This window comes from Carassius auratus, chromosome 40, assembly GCF_003368295.1.
Source record: "Carassius auratus strain Wakin chromosome 40, ASM336829v1, whole genome shotgun sequence".
Taxonomy (NCBI): Eukaryota; Metazoa; Chordata; class Actinopteri; order Cypriniformes; family Cyprinidae; genus Carassius; species Carassius auratus.
The window spans coordinates 18,932,724-18,955,092 of NC_039282.1; the positions used below are offsets into that span (position 1 = coordinate 18,932,724).

General features: G+C 37.6%; 2 protein-coding genes across 2 annotated transcripts; both read right to left on the reverse strand.

Annotated features, from left to right (window-relative positions):
- Window positions 1–2,215: 2,215 nt before the first annotated feature.
- Window positions 2,216–5,888, reverse strand: LOC113058785 (secretogranin-2-like). Its single transcript, XM_026226988.1, has 2 exons — window positions 5,784–5,888; window positions 2,216–4,259 (listed from the first exon to the last, which is right to left on the reverse strand). Exon 2 carries the CDS (start codon window positions 4,250–4,252, stop codon window positions 2,465–2,467), a length of 1,788 nt encoding a protein of 595 aa, XP_026082773.1. The 5' UTR covers window positions 4,253–4,259; window positions 5,784–5,888; the 3' UTR covers window positions 2,216–2,464.
- Window positions 5,889–19,806: 13,918 nt separating this feature from the next.
- LOC113058786 (potassium voltage-gated channel subfamily E member 4-like) lies at window positions 19,807–21,120 on the reverse strand. The gene is made up of 2 exons (XM_026226990.1): window positions 21,046–21,120; window positions 19,807–20,565 (listed from the first exon to the last, which is right to left on the reverse strand). Exon 2 carries the CDS (start codon window positions 20,532–20,534, stop codon window positions 20,025–20,027), a length of 510 nt encoding a protein of 169 aa, XP_026082775.1. The 5' UTR covers window positions 20,535–20,565; window positions 21,046–21,120; the 3' UTR covers window positions 19,807–20,024.
- Between the last annotated feature and the right edge of the window lie 1,249 nt (window positions 21,121–22,369).

Here is a 22,369-nt window from a genome sequence, read left to right on the forward strand (position 1 = left end):
GTGTCAGAGGTCCGATAGAGCTTTGTTTTTTGTGTTTTCTCTTCTGTACTGTAGAGCTGTTTGTCTGGGATATGTCCTTATATCTGACCCTTTGTTGTGTTTTACTGCACACACACACACTGTTCTTGTGCTGACAAGAGGGACATTTGTATTTCCTCTTGTATCACAAACGTGCGTTTGCTAATTTTAAATCTTTTCTTGGTTAAAAACAAATTTGCTGTTTCATGTTCACATTACTAGTGAGAAACACATTACTGTCTGTGTCTATGTAAACTATATTTAATTTTAAGAAGCACCTAAAGGTAAAATGGTTAATGTAATTTTTAGTGTAAAAAAAACAAAGGCTTTATTTAGTTATGAGTTATGGAATAGTCATTATGGAATACCTAGAATTACCATAACCTTGGCATGCTTAGCTTTCTTTTAACCTGTTTTTTATATGTTCTAAAGATTTTATGAATATTACTGATATGGACAGTTTAAAGAAAAATATCTCAAACTGCAGGACCAAGCAGCATGTATGTGTGTGTTATTTATTTATTTATTTTTTATCAAATTAATCATTTATTATAGGGTTGTTTGACATTCTGACTATGACAAAGCAAGTTGTATTTGACGTATGTGTTTTGTGCTGTATTCAGGTCAATACTTCACATAGTTCATCACATTCCCAAACCCAGCTTAATGAAGTTTACAGACTTTTTCAGGACTAATGATTGTGTGTCTCTGCTGTAGATGCGGTTCCTGCTTATGTTCATTCATCAGGGGAAACTACGGCTGCAGAAATGGTTCACGACTCTCAGCGATCGTGACAAGAAGATCATAAGAGACATCACACAAATGGTGCTGGCGCGACCCACCGAGACCTGCAACTTCCTGCTGTGGAGGGATCTGAAGATTGTCTACAGGAGGTCAGAGGTCACCTTCTTACTGCATGTGCTTTTCTCTTGAATGGCATACATATTGTTCAGAGTAATATTCTTCATCTTGTTGGTAAGATTTTTATGTCATCAAGAGCATGTTAATGGGTTTTCAGAATCATGTGGAGCCACGTATTTATGTTTTTGGCATCTATATCTGTTTAAAGATATAGGTATGAATCAGTTAAATATGACTTGTTTTTATGTTTTGACAGACAATAGAGGAATATTTAAAAAAAAAACACATACTGAAGGAACATCTTCAGATCATCACAGCCATCATCTCACTCCTCAAAAACACAATGACAAGAACTTCACATGCTCAATGTATTTAATTAAGCTTCCATACAAAGTCACAACACTGAAATAGCAACACTTTGTATTAGTAAACATTTCAAACTACTTTTGAGACAGTGAGAAGTCTATAATACAAGAGATACAGAGATACACTCATGTATACTAATGGAGTCAGAATATTTTTGAAGAAATGTATACTTTTATTCATCAAGGATGCATTTAATTGATCAAAAGTGACTTTTAAGACATTCATAATGTTAAAAAAGATTTCAAATAAATGCTGATCTTGATTTCTGAAGGGTCATGTGAAACTCAAAGAGTAATGATGCTGAAGCTTCGCATAACAGGAATAAATTACATTTTTAAAGGATATTCAATATTCAATATTTTAAAGTTAATAAATAAAACATTTTTGATCAAATAAATGCAGTCTTGGTGTTGGATATTTGACTACACTTGTGAAACCTCTGGTTTCTTTTCATTGTGCGGTAAATGTTATTTAAATTTTTCTCTGTGAGCAGACAATCAGTCAGTAACTCTCAGACAGAGCTTAGATTGAACTGAAACTGAAAGAAAATTTTTTAAAAATCTGAAAAGTGTTGCACGGATTTTTGTTTTATTAATATATACTAAAATGCATTTTATAATAACAAAATTCTTTTTTAGAATGTATGTATTGTAGTATAATAATTACAGCTTATTCTATACATGCATTTAAATATGTAACCAAATTTTCATGACTCAAATGTAAATGCATTTTGGGCTGTTATGACCCTGGTTGCACATGAAACAGAAACCAATCACCAAAAAAAAGATTTGATGTCATGCAAAGCTTGCAGAGGTTCCTCAGCAGTGAGAAAAGCATTACACAGAGGACCATGGTGTGAACAAATGCTTTATTTACCTCTGCCACGTCACACATGACCTCATCACACGCACAAGAGACTGACTTACTGAAAACATTAGTGGTGTAGTTAAGAGGGAGAAAATCTGTGTGTTCATATGTTTAAGAGGTAAAGCCAGCGACTTACATTGTTCTATTCACTAACTAATGAACTAATTAATTGAGTTACTACTAAAAGTTCTTGAGTTCATACTAAAATACTATTTTTTCTGCTATACAGAACAAGAAATGAGAAAAGCTGGAGAACTACATTGACTTAACACAATAAGGGGATATATTTATTTCAAAATACTTTATTATATGACAAACTTAAAACAATGAATATTAATCCTTATCTACACATCTACATTTCAGGGACCGTTTTCCCCTCAGAGTCAGTTTCGTCGGCATCGTCGCTCTCCGGATCCAGATACCGCAGGATTTGCAGCATTGTGTTGTTGTCTAATCCTGGGACTGCGTTCTCGTGATTCGCGGGTCTTTTTTGTGCCGTGCTTTTATCTAAGTAGTCACCGCGTTCGTACACGGGCTGGTCCTCGTCACGTAATGGTGCCAGACGTGCACGTCTCTGTCCATGCTCAAACATTTTCAACGCCAGATAATTGGCAAGTTCGTCTTCCTCGCCGGCAGCGTCGTCATAATCATCCCTGCCGGTTTTCCTCTCATAATAACGTGATGTTTCCGGTTGCGCTGCTCGGTTGTTGTTTTGTTGTGCTGCGTTTACCAGCTTGAGGATATTCACGATGTCTTGGGTGATGCTGTTGCCCTTCGTGGTCTCGAGCGGCCGTCGGTGAGGTGCTGCGGTGAAGGTCTTGTGAGCGGTTGTGTAGGGTGTACGTGACTCCTTTGGGATTCCCAATAAATCCTTCTGCTTCTCATTATGGAGAAGCTCAAGAATGTCCTCCGGTGGGATTCGTAGCTTCTGTGAGATTGAGATTATCTTGGACAAAGACTCAGGGAATGTGCTGTGCATTGGCTTGATTTCCCTCTCCTCCTCATCTTCTTCCTCTCCATCATCCTCATCCACATCTTTTCTCTCCACCTCTCGGTCGCTTTCTTGCTCGCTCTTGCTGGCCTCTTGTCTTTTCTGCTGCTCCTGCTTTTTCTGTTCTAGGATTTTCAGAAGATAGTAGTCCACAAGCTTTGCAATGTCCTCAGGCTCCTCTTCTTTTCCTGTCTGGAACTGGTTGGATCTTTTGACATAATCGTCCTCTTCATCCTCCTCCTCCTCTTGCTCATCATCCTCAAGGTTGGGATTGAACCCATGCCTCTCTCTTTCTTCTTCTTCAGTCTCTGTTTGTTCGTCCAAAGGTGCCCATTCATCAGTTCCCATGATGTCTTCCAAGACCATCCTCCTCTGCCTGTAAAAGTCGTTATCATCATCGTAATCTTCTTCACCATCCTCCCGTTTGCTGTTGGCCTTAGATGCAGCGATTCCACTCAGCTCCTCAAACACAGACTGAAGGGTCGCCAGCTTCTGGGGTGTGTACTGTTCTTCTGCTTTCTCGTTGGTCCGTTTGAGAGGCTGCTCCTGATCCTCAAACGCAAGTGGGAACTTCCGGTGCCGTCTCCGGTTATCTGGATTGGTCCACGAGGTCCTTCCGTAATTCTCAGCTGAAGTTTCCACTTCTAGTTGTTGCTTTGGTCTTGGGAAGGATTGGACAGTGTGTCGAGGTTGAGATGGTGCGATGACCTTCTGGGAGGTTTTCTGGGGAACCATGTGCTCCTCGGTCTGTTGAAGTGTGGTAAGCACCGCTTGCAGCAACTCTTGAGTGTTGTCCTTCTCTTCATCTCTCTCATCCATGCCTCTATCCATCCGGGCAGGATCTGCCAGTTGTAGCAGGGAGCGAACGCTCTCCATGTCATCTGAAGTGTCTTGCTGGTCATCAAGGTGACCAGGTGGGGTTCTCTGGCTGAGGCTTTGGATGTAACGTAGAGCTCTGAGCATCTCGGCACTCGGAGGAGGACGGATCTGGGACGCTGGTCCATAAAAGACGGGTTCGCTTTCGCTCAGGCGATGCTCTCTTAGCGTAGCCCCTTGTACTCCACAAACGAGAGAAAGGAAAAGGGGCAGAAGAAGGAGTGAGGGGAGGGTGACCACCCCTGTTGCACAGCATCTAGATGATGACGACATGTTGAACCTGAGAAAGGGAGGGAGGGAGAAAAGATGATGAGTCAATAGGTACTAAACGTACCATTTAGCTACTAATAATGCACACTTTAGGTAGTAATATGCACTATTTAAAATCATTAATAATCAGCACAAGACCACGAGAACCAGACGAGTCCTCTGCTCAATCTGACGTGCATTGCAGCCTGGAATTAAACCACACCATGCTGGTTTTGTCAAGACACAGGAAAACTGACCCCACGACTGATCCTTTTTTTGTCCATTTCTGTCACCGATGGAGGTTTGGTTCCTTGCCACAGTCGCCTCTGGGTTGCTTGGCTGGGGACACAATTTCTAGCAACATTGCTGACACTATTGGAAAAAAGCTGAACTGAGCTGGACAATGACATCGCTGAATCAACAATGAACTTACTTTAACTGATAAACAGACTGTTTTCTATTGTGCTCTTGCACGTTTTTTTTCTGTTTAACGCTGTAAAGCTGCCTTGACGCAGTCTGTATTGTATTGTATCTATTTCAAGGTACAAAGGTGTATCTTTTAAAAAGGTACAACCCAAGTGACAGCTTTTGTAGCTTTTTGCTACAGATACATAGATGTGTTTGCACCAACAATTTCATGCATATTGATTGTTCTGTCATCAGCAAGTCAAGTCAAGAATGATTTTCTCAGTGGTTTTGTCCAATGTGATCCAGTGTTGTTTTGAACCCCATTAACTCTCATGGTATATATGGGCAAAAACAGTTGTTCGAGATACCTTATTTTTTGTTCCACAGAAGAAAGAAAGCCACACGTTTGGAATTACATGAGGGTGATTAAATGGTGGCATCTCCTGACAAACTATTCCTTTATCTTCTTACAAAGACCTACCCGAGATGAATTACTGCAGTCTTGTTTACATTGCTTAATTGACCATCCCAGTTCTCGCTCTGTTTGTCTCTCTCTCTCTCTTTTTATGACATCTGTTGAAAGCCTGTTGATGAGTGTTTGCGGAGCACTTAGAGAGCGCGCGCAGACTGCGCTGAAAATCTCATTAGTTTCTAAATTGCTGCCACGACTAAATGAGTCATACCCCGTTGCTACGGGAGACTGCACGAGCATCCGCACTGCTGTTGAACCGCAAAGTGTCGTCAAACGGAGAGGAGGAGTAAACCCCAGAGCACGACATCCTGCTCACTTCAATCTCTTAACATGATGAACTTTTAACTAGTACATAGCCTATTCCGTCAGGATTTTACCAGCTTTGCTTTTAAGTGTGCTTAGCGTTCTTAATGAATGATTTGTAGAATATAAAATAAACACAGAGTTTTAAAATAACAGTTACGTGAGATGCTGTCTAACTTTTATTAATTCTTTTTTTTTCTACTTTTAAAACGTGTTTTTTTTTTCATCTCTCGTGAGACGCGTCTCTCGGTTGCGCGCAGCAGGTTGCTGAAATATAAAAACCCTACGCGTTTCTAAAGAGATAAAAGTGATGTAGGCTATTCTGTCTTAAATAATGCACAAATGAGTGTTTAGATGCAAAAACCTTCTTACCTTTGCTTTCGGTCTGTTTTAACGGGGAGTCGTGAGTGCGTTGCGCATCGCTCTCGCGCTCTCGGTGTGTTTATGGCTGCACGAGCGCGGATTCTCTCTCTCTCTCGTCAGAACCACGGACAGCTCCGCCTGTTATAAGAGACGTCACCTGATTCGTGCGTCACTGAAACAACATACGCAAAACCGGCCACACACATGCGCGCGAGCACACACACACACTCCAGGCGATTGGAGGTTATTAATTTGGCATACAAACTCAAAATGAATTGTTTTATGCATGCATAACAATGAATTCGTCTTATTCAAAAAAAAAAAAAAAAAAAAAAAAAAAAAAATCACATCAGGATGGCTGATCCCTTACAAAAAAACACCTATTTTCGTCATGATCATTAATTAGATTTAACATGGTAAGTAAAATGAGCTTTTCCTTGTATTGATTCTACTTCAAAATCAGCAATCAATTTTTAGTTGAAGTTTAGTGGGTTAGAATTTTGTAGTATATTTTGGTGGTTAACGGGGTGTTTTTTTTTTTTGGTAAGGAAGCAGAAGAGTGCCTCTGATTAGATGTTTCAGTGCCAAATGGCCCCTGGTGAGGAAGAAACCCACTCATTGTGACCTTCTCTTGATGTGAAGTGTAAGCTCTCGAGTTTGATTGTGATATTATTATAATAGTCGATCACTGATGGTGCTTTTGATCCATGCGCCCAGACTGCTCTTGGGAGATCTCGTTAGCTCGTCTTCTATTTGATCATGTTGCTGTCGTTGTGCCAAAAAAGCAATTTAATCCTTTTAGCATGTTGAAAATGAGGCAGGAGGAGCTGAAAGCATTTTTCTCACATGCACACATACGCTGGCTGATACACATGTTGATTTGACTTCATCTGTAAAGCGTCTGGCGAGCGATGAGTCACAGTGGAGAGCCGCAGAGGAGGGGAGAGGCATGAGACAGGGACTGAAGGAGAGGAAGTGACATGGCATGTGTCTGGGACGGGGTTCGCAGTCGTTGGCTCTGGTTCTGGCTGCCTGGCGGCTGATTTTCTGAAGTGTTTGGCAGTGTGTCAGGAGCCGACAGGAGGGAGATCTCGTTCATTCAGAAATCCGCTCTGCTGCTGGTGGACGACTACTATTCACAGTTTCATTCAAAACATCTCCGAGTATACACACACACACGCGTTTGTTTTTGTGAAAAGTGGGGACATCCCATAGGTTTAATGGTTTTTATACTGTACAAACTGTATATTCTTTGGCCCTACACTAACCCTACACCTAACACTAACCCTAACAGGAAACTTTGTGCATTTTTACTTTCTCAAAAAAACTCATTCTGTATGATTTATAAGCGTTTTGAAAAAATGGGGACATAGGTTATGTCCTCATAAGTCACCCTCTCCTTGTAATACCTGTGTCATACCCATGTCATTATACAGAGTTGTGTCCTGATATGACACAAAAACAAGAGCACATCTCTTCTCAGCTCTTTTTCTTTTTCCATCTCATCTCTTCTGGTCTTTTTTAATCTCTTCTCTTCTCATCTCGTGTTTTCTGTTTTCTATTTAATTTCTCATCTAATCTCTTTTCTTCTGCCTTCCCTTTTCTCATCAAATTTTTTCTGGTTTCTCTATTTTCTCATTTCATGCAATCTATTCTCATATCGTCTCTCGCTGTTTTTTTCTCATCTCTTCTACTCTTTTTAAATCTTCCCATCTTTATCTTTTTATATTTTTTGTCTTCACTTCCCTTCACATCTAATTTCAGCTATTCTCTTCTAATCTCATGTCCTCTTTTTCTTTTCTCATCTCGTCTCGTCTGTTTGCTCTTCTCTTTTCATCTCTTCACCTCTCATCTGTTCTCTTTTCATCTCTTCTGTTTTCTCTTCTCATGTCATTGCTCTGACACAGTTCAAATGTATGCGTGTGTGAACAGGTGCACCATTGTTGTTAATGCAGATTTATTATTTCATCTCTCCTGCACATTACAGCTTCAGTAAACAAATGTGTGTGTCTATGTACTCCAATTACCTCTTTTGTTATGTAAGTGTGTTTCTGGGCTAAAAACAGCTTGTTCTCCCGATGATCCTGAATACGGTGTGCTGGATGCATTTAATATTTCAGACAACTAATCACATTGACAGAGAAACACAGAAAGCACACACATTGTAGAAGTTCAGACGACATGAACTACCTGTAGTGTTGCAAGACAAACTATACTTATTGTTTGTGCCCCAACAAAATGTTATATAGTTCCTATTTTTCATGCTCATTTCAGAGAAGTGCATAATTATAAGATGTTTTCAAGTGTTTGAAGAATGCATTGCATTAGTTTGTATGAATTTGACTCTCTAACATACATAATGCAACATGCACATCACTAGAAAATCAATGCATGATATGCAATATATTAAAATCTAATGTTTTTATTTAAAAAAAAAAACAACTAATTTAAACACATCCAAAGTGCAAAGCAGGTTAAATTGCCCAATGAGATATTCTGATGGTGCTCAGAAAGATGAAATTGAATTTTCAGAGATGTTAAGTACATTAAAAGATCAAAAAATCATTTTGATTGCTACTGATTACCACAGAAAATTATGTAAACTCAAACAAACAAAATTGCACTTAAAGGATATGAATGGAGCAAAGCATTGTGACCACTGAAATAAATACATACTGTTCTGAGTACCACAAGAGTGATAACAAATCATTGTACTGTAAGTGTATTACTGTCAGTGAGTTGAAATTGTAGTCTGTGTTTGACAAGAGTTTCAATTTTTAAACCCAGAATATTCTTTAAATGGATCTGTCAAAGCAATACATTGCTCCATATTGTTTTCTCTGAACGTTTCTTCACAGGAGATCACACACTTGTGCATGTGCAACCTTTCAGCGTCGACACATTTCAACATGATGCATCTTGTGTGTTTTTTCCCCTGTGCAGTGCTTGTGGTATAAAAATAAACACATTTAAATATGTTTCACCCTACAATTAATGTCAGGTATTTATGGTTTGTGTTCTCAACAGTCTGAGGCATCATTCGCAGTGTTTGTACAACGACAAACGGAGAGATTGAGAACATGATCAGCTTTGTTTTCCTGTATATTTGAGAAAGATTATGTTTGTTGATCTGTCAAACATCACTCCCTTCTGGCTGTCTGTTTTCCCATGGAGCCCAGGACGGAATGTTCTCATTTTTCCTAAATTCTCAAATGTATCTGGGCATCAAACCGTGCCTCCCACACTGAGACACATGCAAAACATTTCTGCTCTATCAGAGCGTTAACAGTGTTGTGGGCCTATGAAAACAAGAAGAGATGCCAAAGCAATTCTCTTGGGTGAAATTGTGTATATTCACATTTGTGCTCACAAATTAATGGACATCTGTGAAATGCATTTTATTATTTCTGATTATGCATTTACACATTTTATGGGCATTGTTAGTTTTTATTTGTAAGACTGTATCTCTTATTTATTTTGATCTGGTAAAATCTTATTCTGCAAGGAATATAAACATATGAGACGAGAGGTATGCAAACTCAATAGATATGACTGTGTCAGCAGTCACCTGATACTCTAAACAGTTCATTATGTGTTCTTGTTACTTCTTCATGTTTCTCTCTTCCTCTCCCCTTCTGTCGTCTTGTGTAGTGTTTTTGTATGTGTGTGGGTGAAGGTTGTTGGTCTCAGTATCTTGAGGAAAGTGCAGCAGCATGTTGAGGGACTCTAAACAGATCAACACACATTACGATTTAATTACTTCCCCTCCACAAAACACACACACACACACAACAGCAGATCTGATCTGAGCCAATGAGTCCTGTGTGTCTCTCTCTTTCTCTCTCCTTCCCCTTCATCTCAATTATTGATCAGTATTTCCATCTGTTGCATTGCTGAAATGGACTCCATATCCCATGATGCCTCCTACGCGGTCATTAAAAGCAGAGTAGTTTCCTGTTTGAGATTATGGAGGTTTAATCAGTTCAGATGCTATTAGGAAAATGCTACATCACAACAAAAAAGGTAAATGCACTGCAATTTATGGGATAAAGATCAGCCGTATCAAAATCTAGCCTGATTTATTTGTTTATACTTCTCGTGGAGTTGTTGTTGTTATTTTATTGGTATATTTCTGTCCATTGCTGCACTAAGATTTAACCTAAAATGCAATGCAAAAGAATAAAATGCCAGTCAAACTTTATTGCTTCTCGCAAGCAGTTCATTTAAAATCGATGTAAAATCTGATGCAATGCGTCCTAACTTGCCATATTTGAATGCAGATGAATGTAAATTATATTTGAGAGCTACAGTAGTGTTTCATTTCTTTGTTTAAGTTTTTATACCAAAACAGATTTGAAATACATAGCACATTCTATTTGTGTAGACTTATAAGTGCCTCTTCTATAACATCTTTTTTTTTTTTATGGAAAAGAGCAGCCAGGACACTTCTGCAAAGTATCTGCTTTTGTTTTCCACCAAAGAAACTCATTCAAGTTTGGAACAACATGAGGGTGCATGAGTAAATGATTGCATTGCATTGTGTGCAAACTATTCCTTTAATCGATTCATCCAATTTGACATTTGAAAGTCATATTTGCTTTCAGCTACTTGCAAGTTAATGGCATGAAGTATACAACCTGGAGGCATCCTGTGCTGGTGATAGTTCAGATTCTCTTTTTGCTGCCTCTAATAACAAGGTCACTTTTCTTTATCGCACCTCAGCAAACAAGAAGAGAGAAAAGAAGCAAGACTCTATGAGATGTAAGAAGACTGTTTGGCTTCAGGGAAGCCTTTGGGGATCAGAAATGGAAAGGAAACCACTCAACAAAAGGGTAAAGAGAAGAAGAGCCGTAAAACTGAGCACACTCCTGACCTCTGAAGATCCTGTGATTGACAGGTCATCTCAGGACACTGGGAGGAGTCGACAGAGACCAGAAACAAGAGACAACATCAGTCTGACACAGAGAGAGAGAGAGAGGGAGGATGGAAGAGTGTTTTGCAGTGCTGCCAGCAATGACTCATAGGTCAGATGTGTGTGTGTGTGTGTGTGTGGCTTCGAAATGAGCTTTAATGAGGAAAAAAAGAGAAAATGAAAAGACAAAGGGTAATAGAGGAATGTATGTAACACAAGTGTGATGGGACAGTGATGGACCAAATTAGATAGTAAGGTTTTTTTTAATAAGCAAAACTCTCTGTCATGACACTAGAGCATTTCAGATGCATGCATAGCCATTGCTAGGATGTTTTTGATTTGTAGTTGGTACAGTGTCCACAGTGATTCTTAATGCATTGCTATGTGCTTTCTTGAGTACACTGGAGAAAAAAAATCTGTCGGATTTACTCAAAAATAATGTTCACTCAGAAATTGTCAGGAAATGTACAATAATAAAAAATAGCAGGCAACACATTTAATTAAACTTGACATTTTGAAAAATCATTTTTACAATGTTGTTTTGTGGTTGCAATGAGCAAAGGTGTTCTGAGTGAATTTTGGCATTGGGTGGCATAACAGGTGGTTGCTTTGCTATGCATTGTATGGACATTCATGTATTCTCTATACATTATGCCACCAGAAAGCAACCCCATAGTGAAGAGACTAGAAGAGATTTCTATTAAATCTGGAGCACAAATGCTGCATGCTGAAATGTAATATTTAGTGGTGTTTGCTTGATTTGAACAAAGCCCTAAGACTAAAAATAACTTCTCTTCCTCTAAATTCAGTTTTCGATTCTGATGTGCTTTATTGGCATGCCAGGCATTTCTCATGCTCACAATGAACGTAGAACAGATATTAAATGAACAAAATCTAAAATGATAAAATACAAATGTTAAATTCAGTAAACAGAAATACAAAAATTCTAAACTGTGTTTGTTTGTGAACGCATCACTGATTTGTCGACTGGTTTCTCTTCTTGTGACAAGCATTGATGTACCGTTGTACAGCAGCCAGTTTTGTCAATATCTGCCTGTATTTTAATATGCTTGGGTATTCTGCTGTTGTATAATTTCTGCTTAGGGCCAAGTTATACTCAAGTTGCTTTGTTTTTGAGTTGCTTCAGTCCAACAAGTACATTTTCTTTTTATGCTTTGACAATTTCGTGGGGCCGAATTCTGACCATTGTTGTTGTTGTCTCTCTCTCTGAGGTGGAAATAGAGCGGTGTTGAAGACATAATTATCCCCAAGGGTTTTGTTCACAGCAAAGAGCAGAGCAAGCATGCAAGCACACACACACACACACACACACACACACACACAGACAGAGAGAGATAAACAGCTTTAATATCTCAATAAGTGTGTATTGATTAGACAGGCACCACATATCATATACAAACTTCCTTATTTTCATTCAAAATCTATAACTAACATATTCTGAACATTTTGCAGTGTTCATGTGGTCATAGTGACAAAAGTGGGCGGGAACATCAGTGAGGGGTCACAGGTGTCAGTCAGACAAAGCCAGCTGTCAACATCTGTATCCATAGCAACCGTGATTGTTCTGTGCCTGGCAACAGCATTTCAGCAACAATTGTCAATCAATGAGAGCAACCAGTTATTTGTCATCAATTTTCTCATGAACAAAATCAACATGAACAAGTTTATTTTATTTATTGCATTTATTTTATTTATCTATCTGTGTTATGGTTTTGTTCATGTATGTTGAGAGAGAAAGAGAGTGATTTGAATTTTTCCAGGTTAAAAGCTCATTCTTTGTGTGTGTGTGTGTGTGTGTGTGTGTGTTGATGCTATAAATACTCCCAAATGGTGAGTCATCCACCATTGCAGCAATTGGTCTTTTCAACCGTGTCCATTCTGGCACTTTCTATGCCCACAAACACACTCACACAGATTAAGCCTCGTCATTTAAATCCAGCTTAAAAGGATTTTGCTCATATATTTAGAAAGCTTTCAGAATTAATATGAGAAGATGAATACAGTATAAGAAATGCACTGTTATGTAGTTGTTTACAAGCCTCTGACCTCTAAACTGTGTCTCTCATCTCACTGCCAGCTCCATCAGGGTGATTTCAGCACAGCAGTGTGTAACTCAAATCAGATCAAAAACAGCCTCCCATGTTCAGAACTTGACACACTTTACCCTATGTCCTAATCAGCAATGTGACTTTTGCAGCAAAAGTTTCCAGTGTGCATTAATAATTGCTTTGTTAATGTTTAATAATGCATAAAAAAATCAATTATCTAAAAAAATTTTTTTATAAAATTATTTAAACAAGTCATTGGACAAACTTGGCTGTTTACACTGTGGATGCATTTCCATAACAACCGTCTGAAACATGGCATATTCTTTTACATGCTCTCACTAAAGATTACATGTATACTATATGACAGATTTGTTCTGCACATGTTGCACTTAGTACCTTACTTTTTAAAGTGATTCAAGCAATTAAAAACCATCATGGCTGTACGCGTTTGGAGTGTCTCAGCTGGGGGTGGGGAACTAATATATTACATTTATTTTTCTTTCATATCTAAGTAGTAAAACGTGGTAGTTAGCAGTGATTTCCCGTTGAGATGGGAGCAGATGGGATCCAATCACCTAGTTTTGCAAGATTTAGTTTCGTTTTTTATGGCACCAGGTCAATGCAAAGTTGAAAGCAGGATCAAAGATTCTTCAGCACACACATATATTCAGAGACAGCAGTTCTAACAAACATCTTATTATGTTCATTTAATTTGGTTGGTGAGTGAAAGTGTTGCTTGTTATATTGAGATTTACAGTACACACACACACACATACACACACACACACACGTTTTCAGACTTTAAAATAGTTATTTTTGACCATAATATCATCATCTTTTATGTTTTGCTGGTTTACTCTCATGCATGATGTGTTTCTGCACGTATTCATGCTGCAGGAAATGAAGAGCTTTGGGAAAATCCACTGGGGGTCTCTTACAAGCCTCCCGAAATCATGAAGCTTATCTTGTTTTGTTTTATTATGTCAAGTTCAGCTAATCAGTGAGTTCAAACCAGCGTCCGCTCAGACCACCAGAATGAGACCCTAAAACTGAGATCTGATAGCAAAACCAGATCAAAATAAAGATTCTTTAGTGGTTCTTTATGGTTCCTTGCTCATAGCTGTGTAATCTGGTGTTAAAATACTTTCTCATATCTCAAAATTATGATCTGACTAACTATAAGCCAGTCATTGTTAATTACTAAGAATGAAAACTCTGAAACATTCAAAACATTGATCTGTTTATTTGAGCCAGCCAGTTACCCTTCATGATTTGAGATGCAGAGACACTTATAACTCTTTCATAGGTTGACATCTTGACATCATCCTGACCATCAAGCCATCATTGTCTGTAAACTTGGTATGAGACAAGCTGTTTGTTCAACCAATTTGATGCTGTTAGTGGTGCAGACGTCACACACTTCAACTTTAATGTATCCGTTATACTAGACAGCAATGACAAATCTGGAAAGGAACTGCAGGCTTTTGAATAATAATTTTCAGATGTTTTTTTTTTCCAAAGAAATTGACCCTAGTAATGTCATGTGTCTCAGAGTTTTTCAAAAGAGATCTCAAGAATGCTATCAAAGGCTGTACATCTCAAATGGAAACATTTCTCATTGAATACCAAGACCTAATGATCATCTGAGCTACTATATCAACATTAGATTAATAATAACTAAGCATTGACCAGTCTGTGTTATCTGTCCTTAGAAGTTTTAGGAGAAACATCTGAAGTTGACCCTCTAGGACCCCATTAAGTCTCATGAAACATCCTTTTCTCTGGGTCTTCATAACAACAACTGTTTTGGGTGTTTAGATTTAGTATAGGTCTTCAATATTATTCATATCAGTTTGGGGTTTTTTAACCAACAGGGCACAGATGGTTTTCTGAAGAACTATTAGGAAAAGTACTTTATGGAACTTCAGTGGCATACATCCCTTTGTAGTTTTAATTGGAACTGTAAGTATTAGTCTTTAACAGCAGGGTTGAGTCTGTTCTTCAAATTCTTTCAATATTCTGGGCCAGTTTGATCCTCGTTATTGTACCATTTCATGCAATATTACATTAATGAACAAGATTTAATGTTTTTTGTTTTTTTTAACTCATTTGCTGTTTGAGGAGCACCCATTCACCCACTAACACACACACACACACACATCAACATGGCCCTAACACGGATGTCCTTACGCCATCCGGATATCTAATTAAGCACTCCCTTGGGAACCTGTTGCCATAGAAACTCTCATTAAGAACCTGGAGACATGAAACATTTGCGAGTGTTCAGACTCTTTTGAGAATGGTTCTGGTTAGTATGTGTTCACCTTATCAATATGTTCGATTTTATTGGTACTCTTGATCTTCCTAATTACATCTGACTATTCAGGTTGTTACTCGATATTTAGATATGAATAAGTCAAGTTGGATTGCCATTTAAAACATGGCAAGCCTCATACATGTTCCATTAAATGGGAAGTCTTGAAGGTCAGATGAGAAAAAGAGAAATTAAATTTCATTTGTTTTTCTGTGTTAGGGATATATGTGGTAAATGTTAGTCCCAAATGTCAACGTGACTAAATCAGTCAGCAAAGACAGAGAGAAATTACTTTTATTTTACCATTTATTTTTAAAATGTGTCTAAGGCAGTATGTGAAATATAACCCAGTAATTGAACACAAAAAGTATCACCGTTTCATAGAACACAAAAACAAATATTGGACAAAATGTTTAGATTTCATACAGTAAAGGAGGACATTTTCTGTTAAAGGTAACGTTCACCCAAAAAATGAAAATTAACTTATGATTTACTCACCCTGGAGCCATCCTACAGTGGTTCATAAAGGGGGTAAATAGACCTCTTGAAGTGAATCCATGCGTTTTTGTAAGAAAAATATGCATATTTAAAACTGTATAAATTATAATCTAGCTTCCGCTAACTGTCATACACGCATACAAAATTTTAATGATTGAAGAATATATAACTTTCATATTCAACTTTCAGTAAGTGGTGTCAATTGAATATTGAATCAGTTCACTAAACGATTCATCAGAGTGATCGAAACCAGGAACTCGTCTTTTTGAAACATTCATTAAAGAACGGTGCTGAGCTGGATGTTTTTGATTCAATAAAACGAATCGGTTCATAAGAGTCATAAGTAATTGAATCGGACTATACTGGCCGTGACTAATGGTCAACGGTTTTTAGGGAATCAAACAGCTCCCGAACGAATGTGTGCAGCCCTTCTTTTAAGAACAAATCAAAAGAAGGACATTTCTTGTCATAATTTTGCGGTACATAGTCTATAACATTTTTTTATTTAACCATTCGTATGCTGTTGTGCTAAAGATTCAGCGGGAAGCACCGATGCGAGTCCAATACCAAATGTGTTTATTGTTTTGCTTAAATTCAAGATTTTAATATATATATATATATATATATATATATATATATATATATATATATATATATATATATATATATATATATATTCCTGTCGTTATTTGTTTCTTTATACAGTTCTCAGTAGAAGAGTACACTCAAAAAAATTACTCTTTGAACGAACATAAAAAAATCATGGAAAGGATTTCCACATGATTAATTTGCTTTATTTCAGCATTATGCAATTCTGTTACTCCAATTTAATGTACTTACGTTGGGTCAACTTAATTTATTAAGGTTGATTCAACTTATTTACTATGGTTGGGCAAAGCTTAATTTAATAGTGTCAGCCCAACTAATTTGCAATGTTTTGGACAATGTTTTTAATAATTAAGTTCATTTTACAAAATAAGTTTAAGTAAACTCAACAAACCTTAATAGAGTCAACAAACAACAAATGAGTTAATTGTACCTGAAAATGTTGAATAACAATGACATAAAATTTGAATAATGCCATTTTAGGAATGCTAGCCCCTTGCATTAGGATCATGAGCAGTTGATTAACATTATTCTTCATTCAAGACCTTTATATAATTACAGCTTATCAATCATATCACAAACATATTTGAAACACAAAGCAACATTTCAAACTGTTTGTTTCTTTGTTTGTTTTGTTCTAAAACTTATTAGAACAACTTAATTGCTATAAATTGTATTACTCATCTACCTATCTAATGGTGCTACACTTCTCCAAGAGGGTGACAGAATAACAATTACCCATAATACACTGCAGAAATCCTCAGCCAATGAGATGCAACTCTGTGTTGGTTTCATTAATGTGTTACTTTTACGCAACAATGTTATGTTGGCTGAACAAATTATTTTTAAGTAAAGCTGACAGTACACACTTTTTTGTTGAACGAACTAGATTAAATCAAGTTCACAATGTTAAATACATTTTTTTAAGTAATCATAACATAAACGGATTAAGTAAAATTGGCAAAGGTGAAAGTACATTTTTTTGAGTGTACTGTTCACACGTGGGCTAAAAATACTGGTTAAAGTCCCTGAAACGAACCATATAACATAAATGACAAGATTTGTGCACTGAAATCACACGATAACTTTGAACACTTAAAATACAGCCGATTAATTCGTCAAATATAATTTGCATCGTAGCTGACTGAGACTGAAGTTTTAATAGCTATGGTTATGTGAATATTCAGCTTAATAAAATTCAGTTGTTCCACAACGCTATGAGTTCAGAAGATTTGGAACACAGTGCTATGAACCACTTACACAGCCTTTTTGACAGCTGAAGTTCACTTTACCTTAATTGTATGCAGAGCCAGACCATACTTTTAGCAAAAACGTTGGATAATAAATGCATCATAAAAGAGCGGGTCAGTTACCACTCTCTGTTAACAACTGAAGCACTTATAAAACTGATCCTGAATGCTCCATTCATGCCATACAATACATGTTACAGAGCCATAGAGAGGGAGGAAGTGATTTTCATTTCCTCTGCAGGGAGTATGAGTCACACTAACCTCTCTTCTGACTCCCTCCGTTTGTCTTTCCTATAGTAGCAATCATTTAAAGGGGTCATATGATGTTGCTAGAAAGAACATTATTTTGTGTAGGCTATTTGGCATAATGCAATGTATTTATGTGGTTTTAGGTTAAAAAACACATTATTTTCCACATACTGTAGATTGTTTCACCTCTATGCCCCGCCTTCTGAAACATGTAGATTTTACAAATAAACTCATTGTTCTGAAAAGCGAAGTGTGCTTTGATTGGCCAGCAATCCAGTATGTTGTGATTAGCCGAATGCCTCAAGCATGTGACGGAAATGTTACGCCCCTTAACATACCGTGAGGCCATTTCCCGACGCTATGAGACAAACATTAAAACCTATTACAAATGATGCATTTGTTGCATCCAGTGGGGACATAATTACGGAGTATAATTACTTATACTGTCTTTTTATGCATTACGTATCGCGCTGTGTAAATATAAAACCATGGCGCCGGCGACAATAAAGAGAATGAAAGTTTTTCGCCTTCTTTCTTTGCTTGAACATTTGGGCAGCGTTATGCAAATCTTCACACATAGTGATGTAGAGATGTGGGGGCGTGTTTAAATGAGTCGTTTTAAGAGGGCGTGGACAAGTGTTGACTTTGATAAAGATTATCTCTTTGGATTTGAGACTTTAGTTTTTGTAACTTTACAGATCTTCTTCATGCACCAAGAGCTTGTAACACTCCAAAGAGAAAGGACAAATTTAAATCGCATCATTTGACCCCTTTAATCAAAATGAATCTGTCTGGGAGCACAAATTGGGTCATAAACAGAGATGTGACTGCACATATAAGCTTGGAATTTGTATATTGTTTTCAGATAAAATCAGATTTTCATGACATGGTTTATAATTCATATCTTTGATAGGGCAAAAATGATTCAGTAAATTGTTCACATGCAGTGTTTTGTTCGGATGTTTTATTCATTATGTGTCATTGTGTTTTGTCTAAAAACAAAATGAAATCTTTTTCAATTCATCGCAGCAACAGTTTACTCACATAAGATGAACTGAGGAAATTTTTATTGGAAAAGAGCCACTCAGACGGAAAATGCGAGAACTTTCCACTGCAATCCCTGGGGTGGAAGACGGGTCACTGACACTTGTTCATGTGATGTCATTTCATTAAGACAACAAAGACTGCGAGGAAGATGATTATGAAGGATTCTGGTTATATTTATAATCGTCCAGATCTGTGTGGAAGCACAAAATCATGAAATATAGAAAACTCCCTTGTCCCTGAATAAACATCTAGCCTACTCTCAAGGGGAAGAATAGAGTGAAAAATGTTTCAGGAATGGACGCTTGAAAGATCTTCATCTCTACAATGACGCCATGAGGCTTCACACAAACTTTTCTAATCTGAAAAGGGGTTCAGAATGTCTAATTGCATTTTTAAGAACTGAGTTTCAGTCCCTTGGGCCAGTGGAGAACATATAAAAAATATATTTTTTGGAAACCTTTAATTACATTTTTGAATGCTTATGTCTTAACGTGTTACAATTTTAGGTTCCTAGGTCTATAGAGTTTCAAAAACCCTAATCTGTGAGAAACCTTCCCTCGAGAAGCCCCGGTGGTCTTTGTCTACCCCAAGTGGCAATAATCGGTAAGTGCAAACATAAACAGCCACACAACCTTCACATTCTGAAGGAACATTTTATTTAGTTTACATGAAATAAGGTAAAAAAAAATTATAGACATATCAATGTCTATAGAACAAAATATACAGACATTTTTACATTTTGTAAATCATTTTACACGTCTGTGTGAATGACGATATAGGCCATTATTGAGTAAAATGATTTTAAAAAAATTGTTTTGTTTTGTTCAAGTGACTTCCAGGTGTATCGCAATGTTTGGCAGTGGTCACATCGCGTTTAATGCCTGAAACATACTTCACACAAGCATGCGAGCAAATACACGTCTAGTAACACAAATTGAATTTCGTGCGTCATTGTATTCCAAGATGTGTCAAATCCAATTTATATCGCTGGTTATGTGCTTGTGTAAAAATATGTTTCTGGCGCAAGAGTTCATACTTTCCATCAAGGCACTTCAGAGAACTTTCATAGTTCCCGTCAAGTTACTAGTTATTTACAACTGTGAAACCTCAATAAATTAACACAGGGTTTTCTTAAAACAGTACAAGAAGCCTTTTTAGAAACGTTCTTTACTTGTTTTTTTCTTTTATTATTACAACGGTGTCTTGTACCAACTTTAAACAGTTTTATTTGTTGTACCATTAACTGTAATCACTGCATTTCGGCGGGAACTATGGTTGCCATCGTAACGGTTTGCAGCGGGAACCTCAGAGCCCGGATGCTCCGTGTCTGTTGTGGTCCGAGCCCGTTTTCTGTGGATCCTCGTGTCCGCCGCTGTCAGACTCCTCTTCGATAGTGAAGCGCACATCCGCGACGGAGCTGAGGGAGCTCACGCTGCTCTGCTCCACCGAGCACAGCGCGCACGCCAGAGGCGAGAGAATCCTCCCGCTTTCCAGCGAGCGTCCGGGGCTCAGCATGAAAGGCACCGGCGTGGAGCGCAGGGCGGGAAACGCGGGGAGGCTGAAACTGTGCTTCTTCTGGCTCGCGCCCCACTCGCGCTGCTCCTCCTCGTGCAGAAGCCGCGTGAACGCGTTCGTGCGCCTCTTCTCGCGCCGTTTGGTGCGCAGGTAACCGAGCATGATGCCAGTGAGGAAGACTCCGTAGAAAGACACCACGATGACGATGTACAAATACGCGTTGCTGTCGCTTCCACCGGACAAGACGATTCGGTTGGTCTGCTGCGACGACAGCGCGGAGGCGTTGCGCGCCAAATCCATTACAACAGTAACCGAAACAGAGTTAAATAATCTGTAAAATAACAGAGCGGAAGTTAGCTAAAAACTTAGTCATTGAAATGATATGGTAGTAGTAGTAGTTGTAATAATAATAATGAGATTAAATAATAAATACAAATTTGTAAAAATATAGATAGGCAAAGTCGTAAAAATGTTGAAAATAATAGATGATAATAATGAGGAAATTAAAAACAAATAAGTAAAATAAAAATTAATAAAAAATACCAAAGAAACAATAATTTTGGAGACTGTTTCACATTGTAACAATTTAAACTGACATCAAAGTAAAAAAAAGTTAAAAAAAAGTATGTATTAACATTAACTGTAATAACATCAGTCCAATATTTATACATGATAATAATTTTTATAATAATTTTATAATAATAATTTTTTTATCAATATTTGGAAGTAGGCTACACATTTTGAGCTTTAAATATTTTTTTTTATGTCCGTTCATGACTTTATAGCACTTTCTATTAAAGTTGTTACTCACCGGGATGTTTCACCCTGGAGCGCGTCGGCCCGTTCCTCGCCTTTATTCAAGTCTCTCTGACTAACGGGGTTGTCAGCTGAATCCGGTTTAAATAGCGGATCCAAGCGTGGCCACGCGCCAGGAGGATCTGTGACAGAGGCTGAGGGAGTCGAGATCCTCACGTCCTTCCTCACAGGATTTGGGTCCCGGCCAGAGACGCTCGAGCTCACATCAGCGTCATTATCACAGCCACGGTCTTTTGACGTTTAATGGAGTCCAAGTGCGCAGTGCTGCCAAATGTGCTCATATATCATAACATAACTTGACAGGATTGCTTTAGGAAAGCTTCTTATTCATCAGGACTGCTTGCTTTTAGAAAAACCGGATGAATGGCTTCCATGAATTATGCAGAAATAAATCAACGCTGTCTTAAAGGAATGGCTCACCCGAAAACAAAAGTCTTTAATTTACTCATCTCATATCGTTCCAAAATCTGAACATGATTTTATTCTCTCTCTCTCTCTCTCTGTGTGTGTGTGTGTGTGTGTGTGTATATTAGTTCATATTATAGTTCATACGACGCTATCCATTTTATTTTTAAATGTAGGCTAATGTCAGACACGGACATTTGTAAACTAAATGTGCGAGACTTCCGGTCTCATTTGCTTCGTTATTTTACTTGTACAAAAAATGACGTTATGCTGTTTGGTATTGGTATTTGTTACTATATTATTTTAATTAATTATCATGATCATAAACACACTGGTCTATAGCGCAAATAGTTTACTGTATTTTTAGAGTAATTTTAACTAGCAGCTTTGCAAATTAAAAGAAAATAGCTTATGTCAGCATTGCTAATTAAAGTGATAGCTATATGCGAGTAATAAACAATTTGCAACAACAACAAAATATGAGGTAAATTATGAGGTAAATTATTTGTGAAGCATTTAATATATATATATATATATATATATATATATATATATATATATATATATATATATATATATATATATATGCAAACATTATTAATCCAATGCATAGTTTGATTAATGCCATTCTGTGCATTTGAATAAGCAAGGTTATGTTATGTATACTTTACAACCACATTGACGTAGTTTTCAAGGGTCTCCTGGTCTCGTTTACGTCAGCAATGAAAGTAGGTTAGAATCAATGCCAACCTCATCTGTGATGCATGATGGGTAGGTGTGGCATAGCTGCAGAAAACTGGAGACAGGATGTACAAACCAATGCCAAACCACACCTGTCAATTAGGGTCGAGTAACAGAACTGACGCAAAGCGCATAAAAATCTTATCAAATCAGCTGCTCTGGGGCAGTTCCCT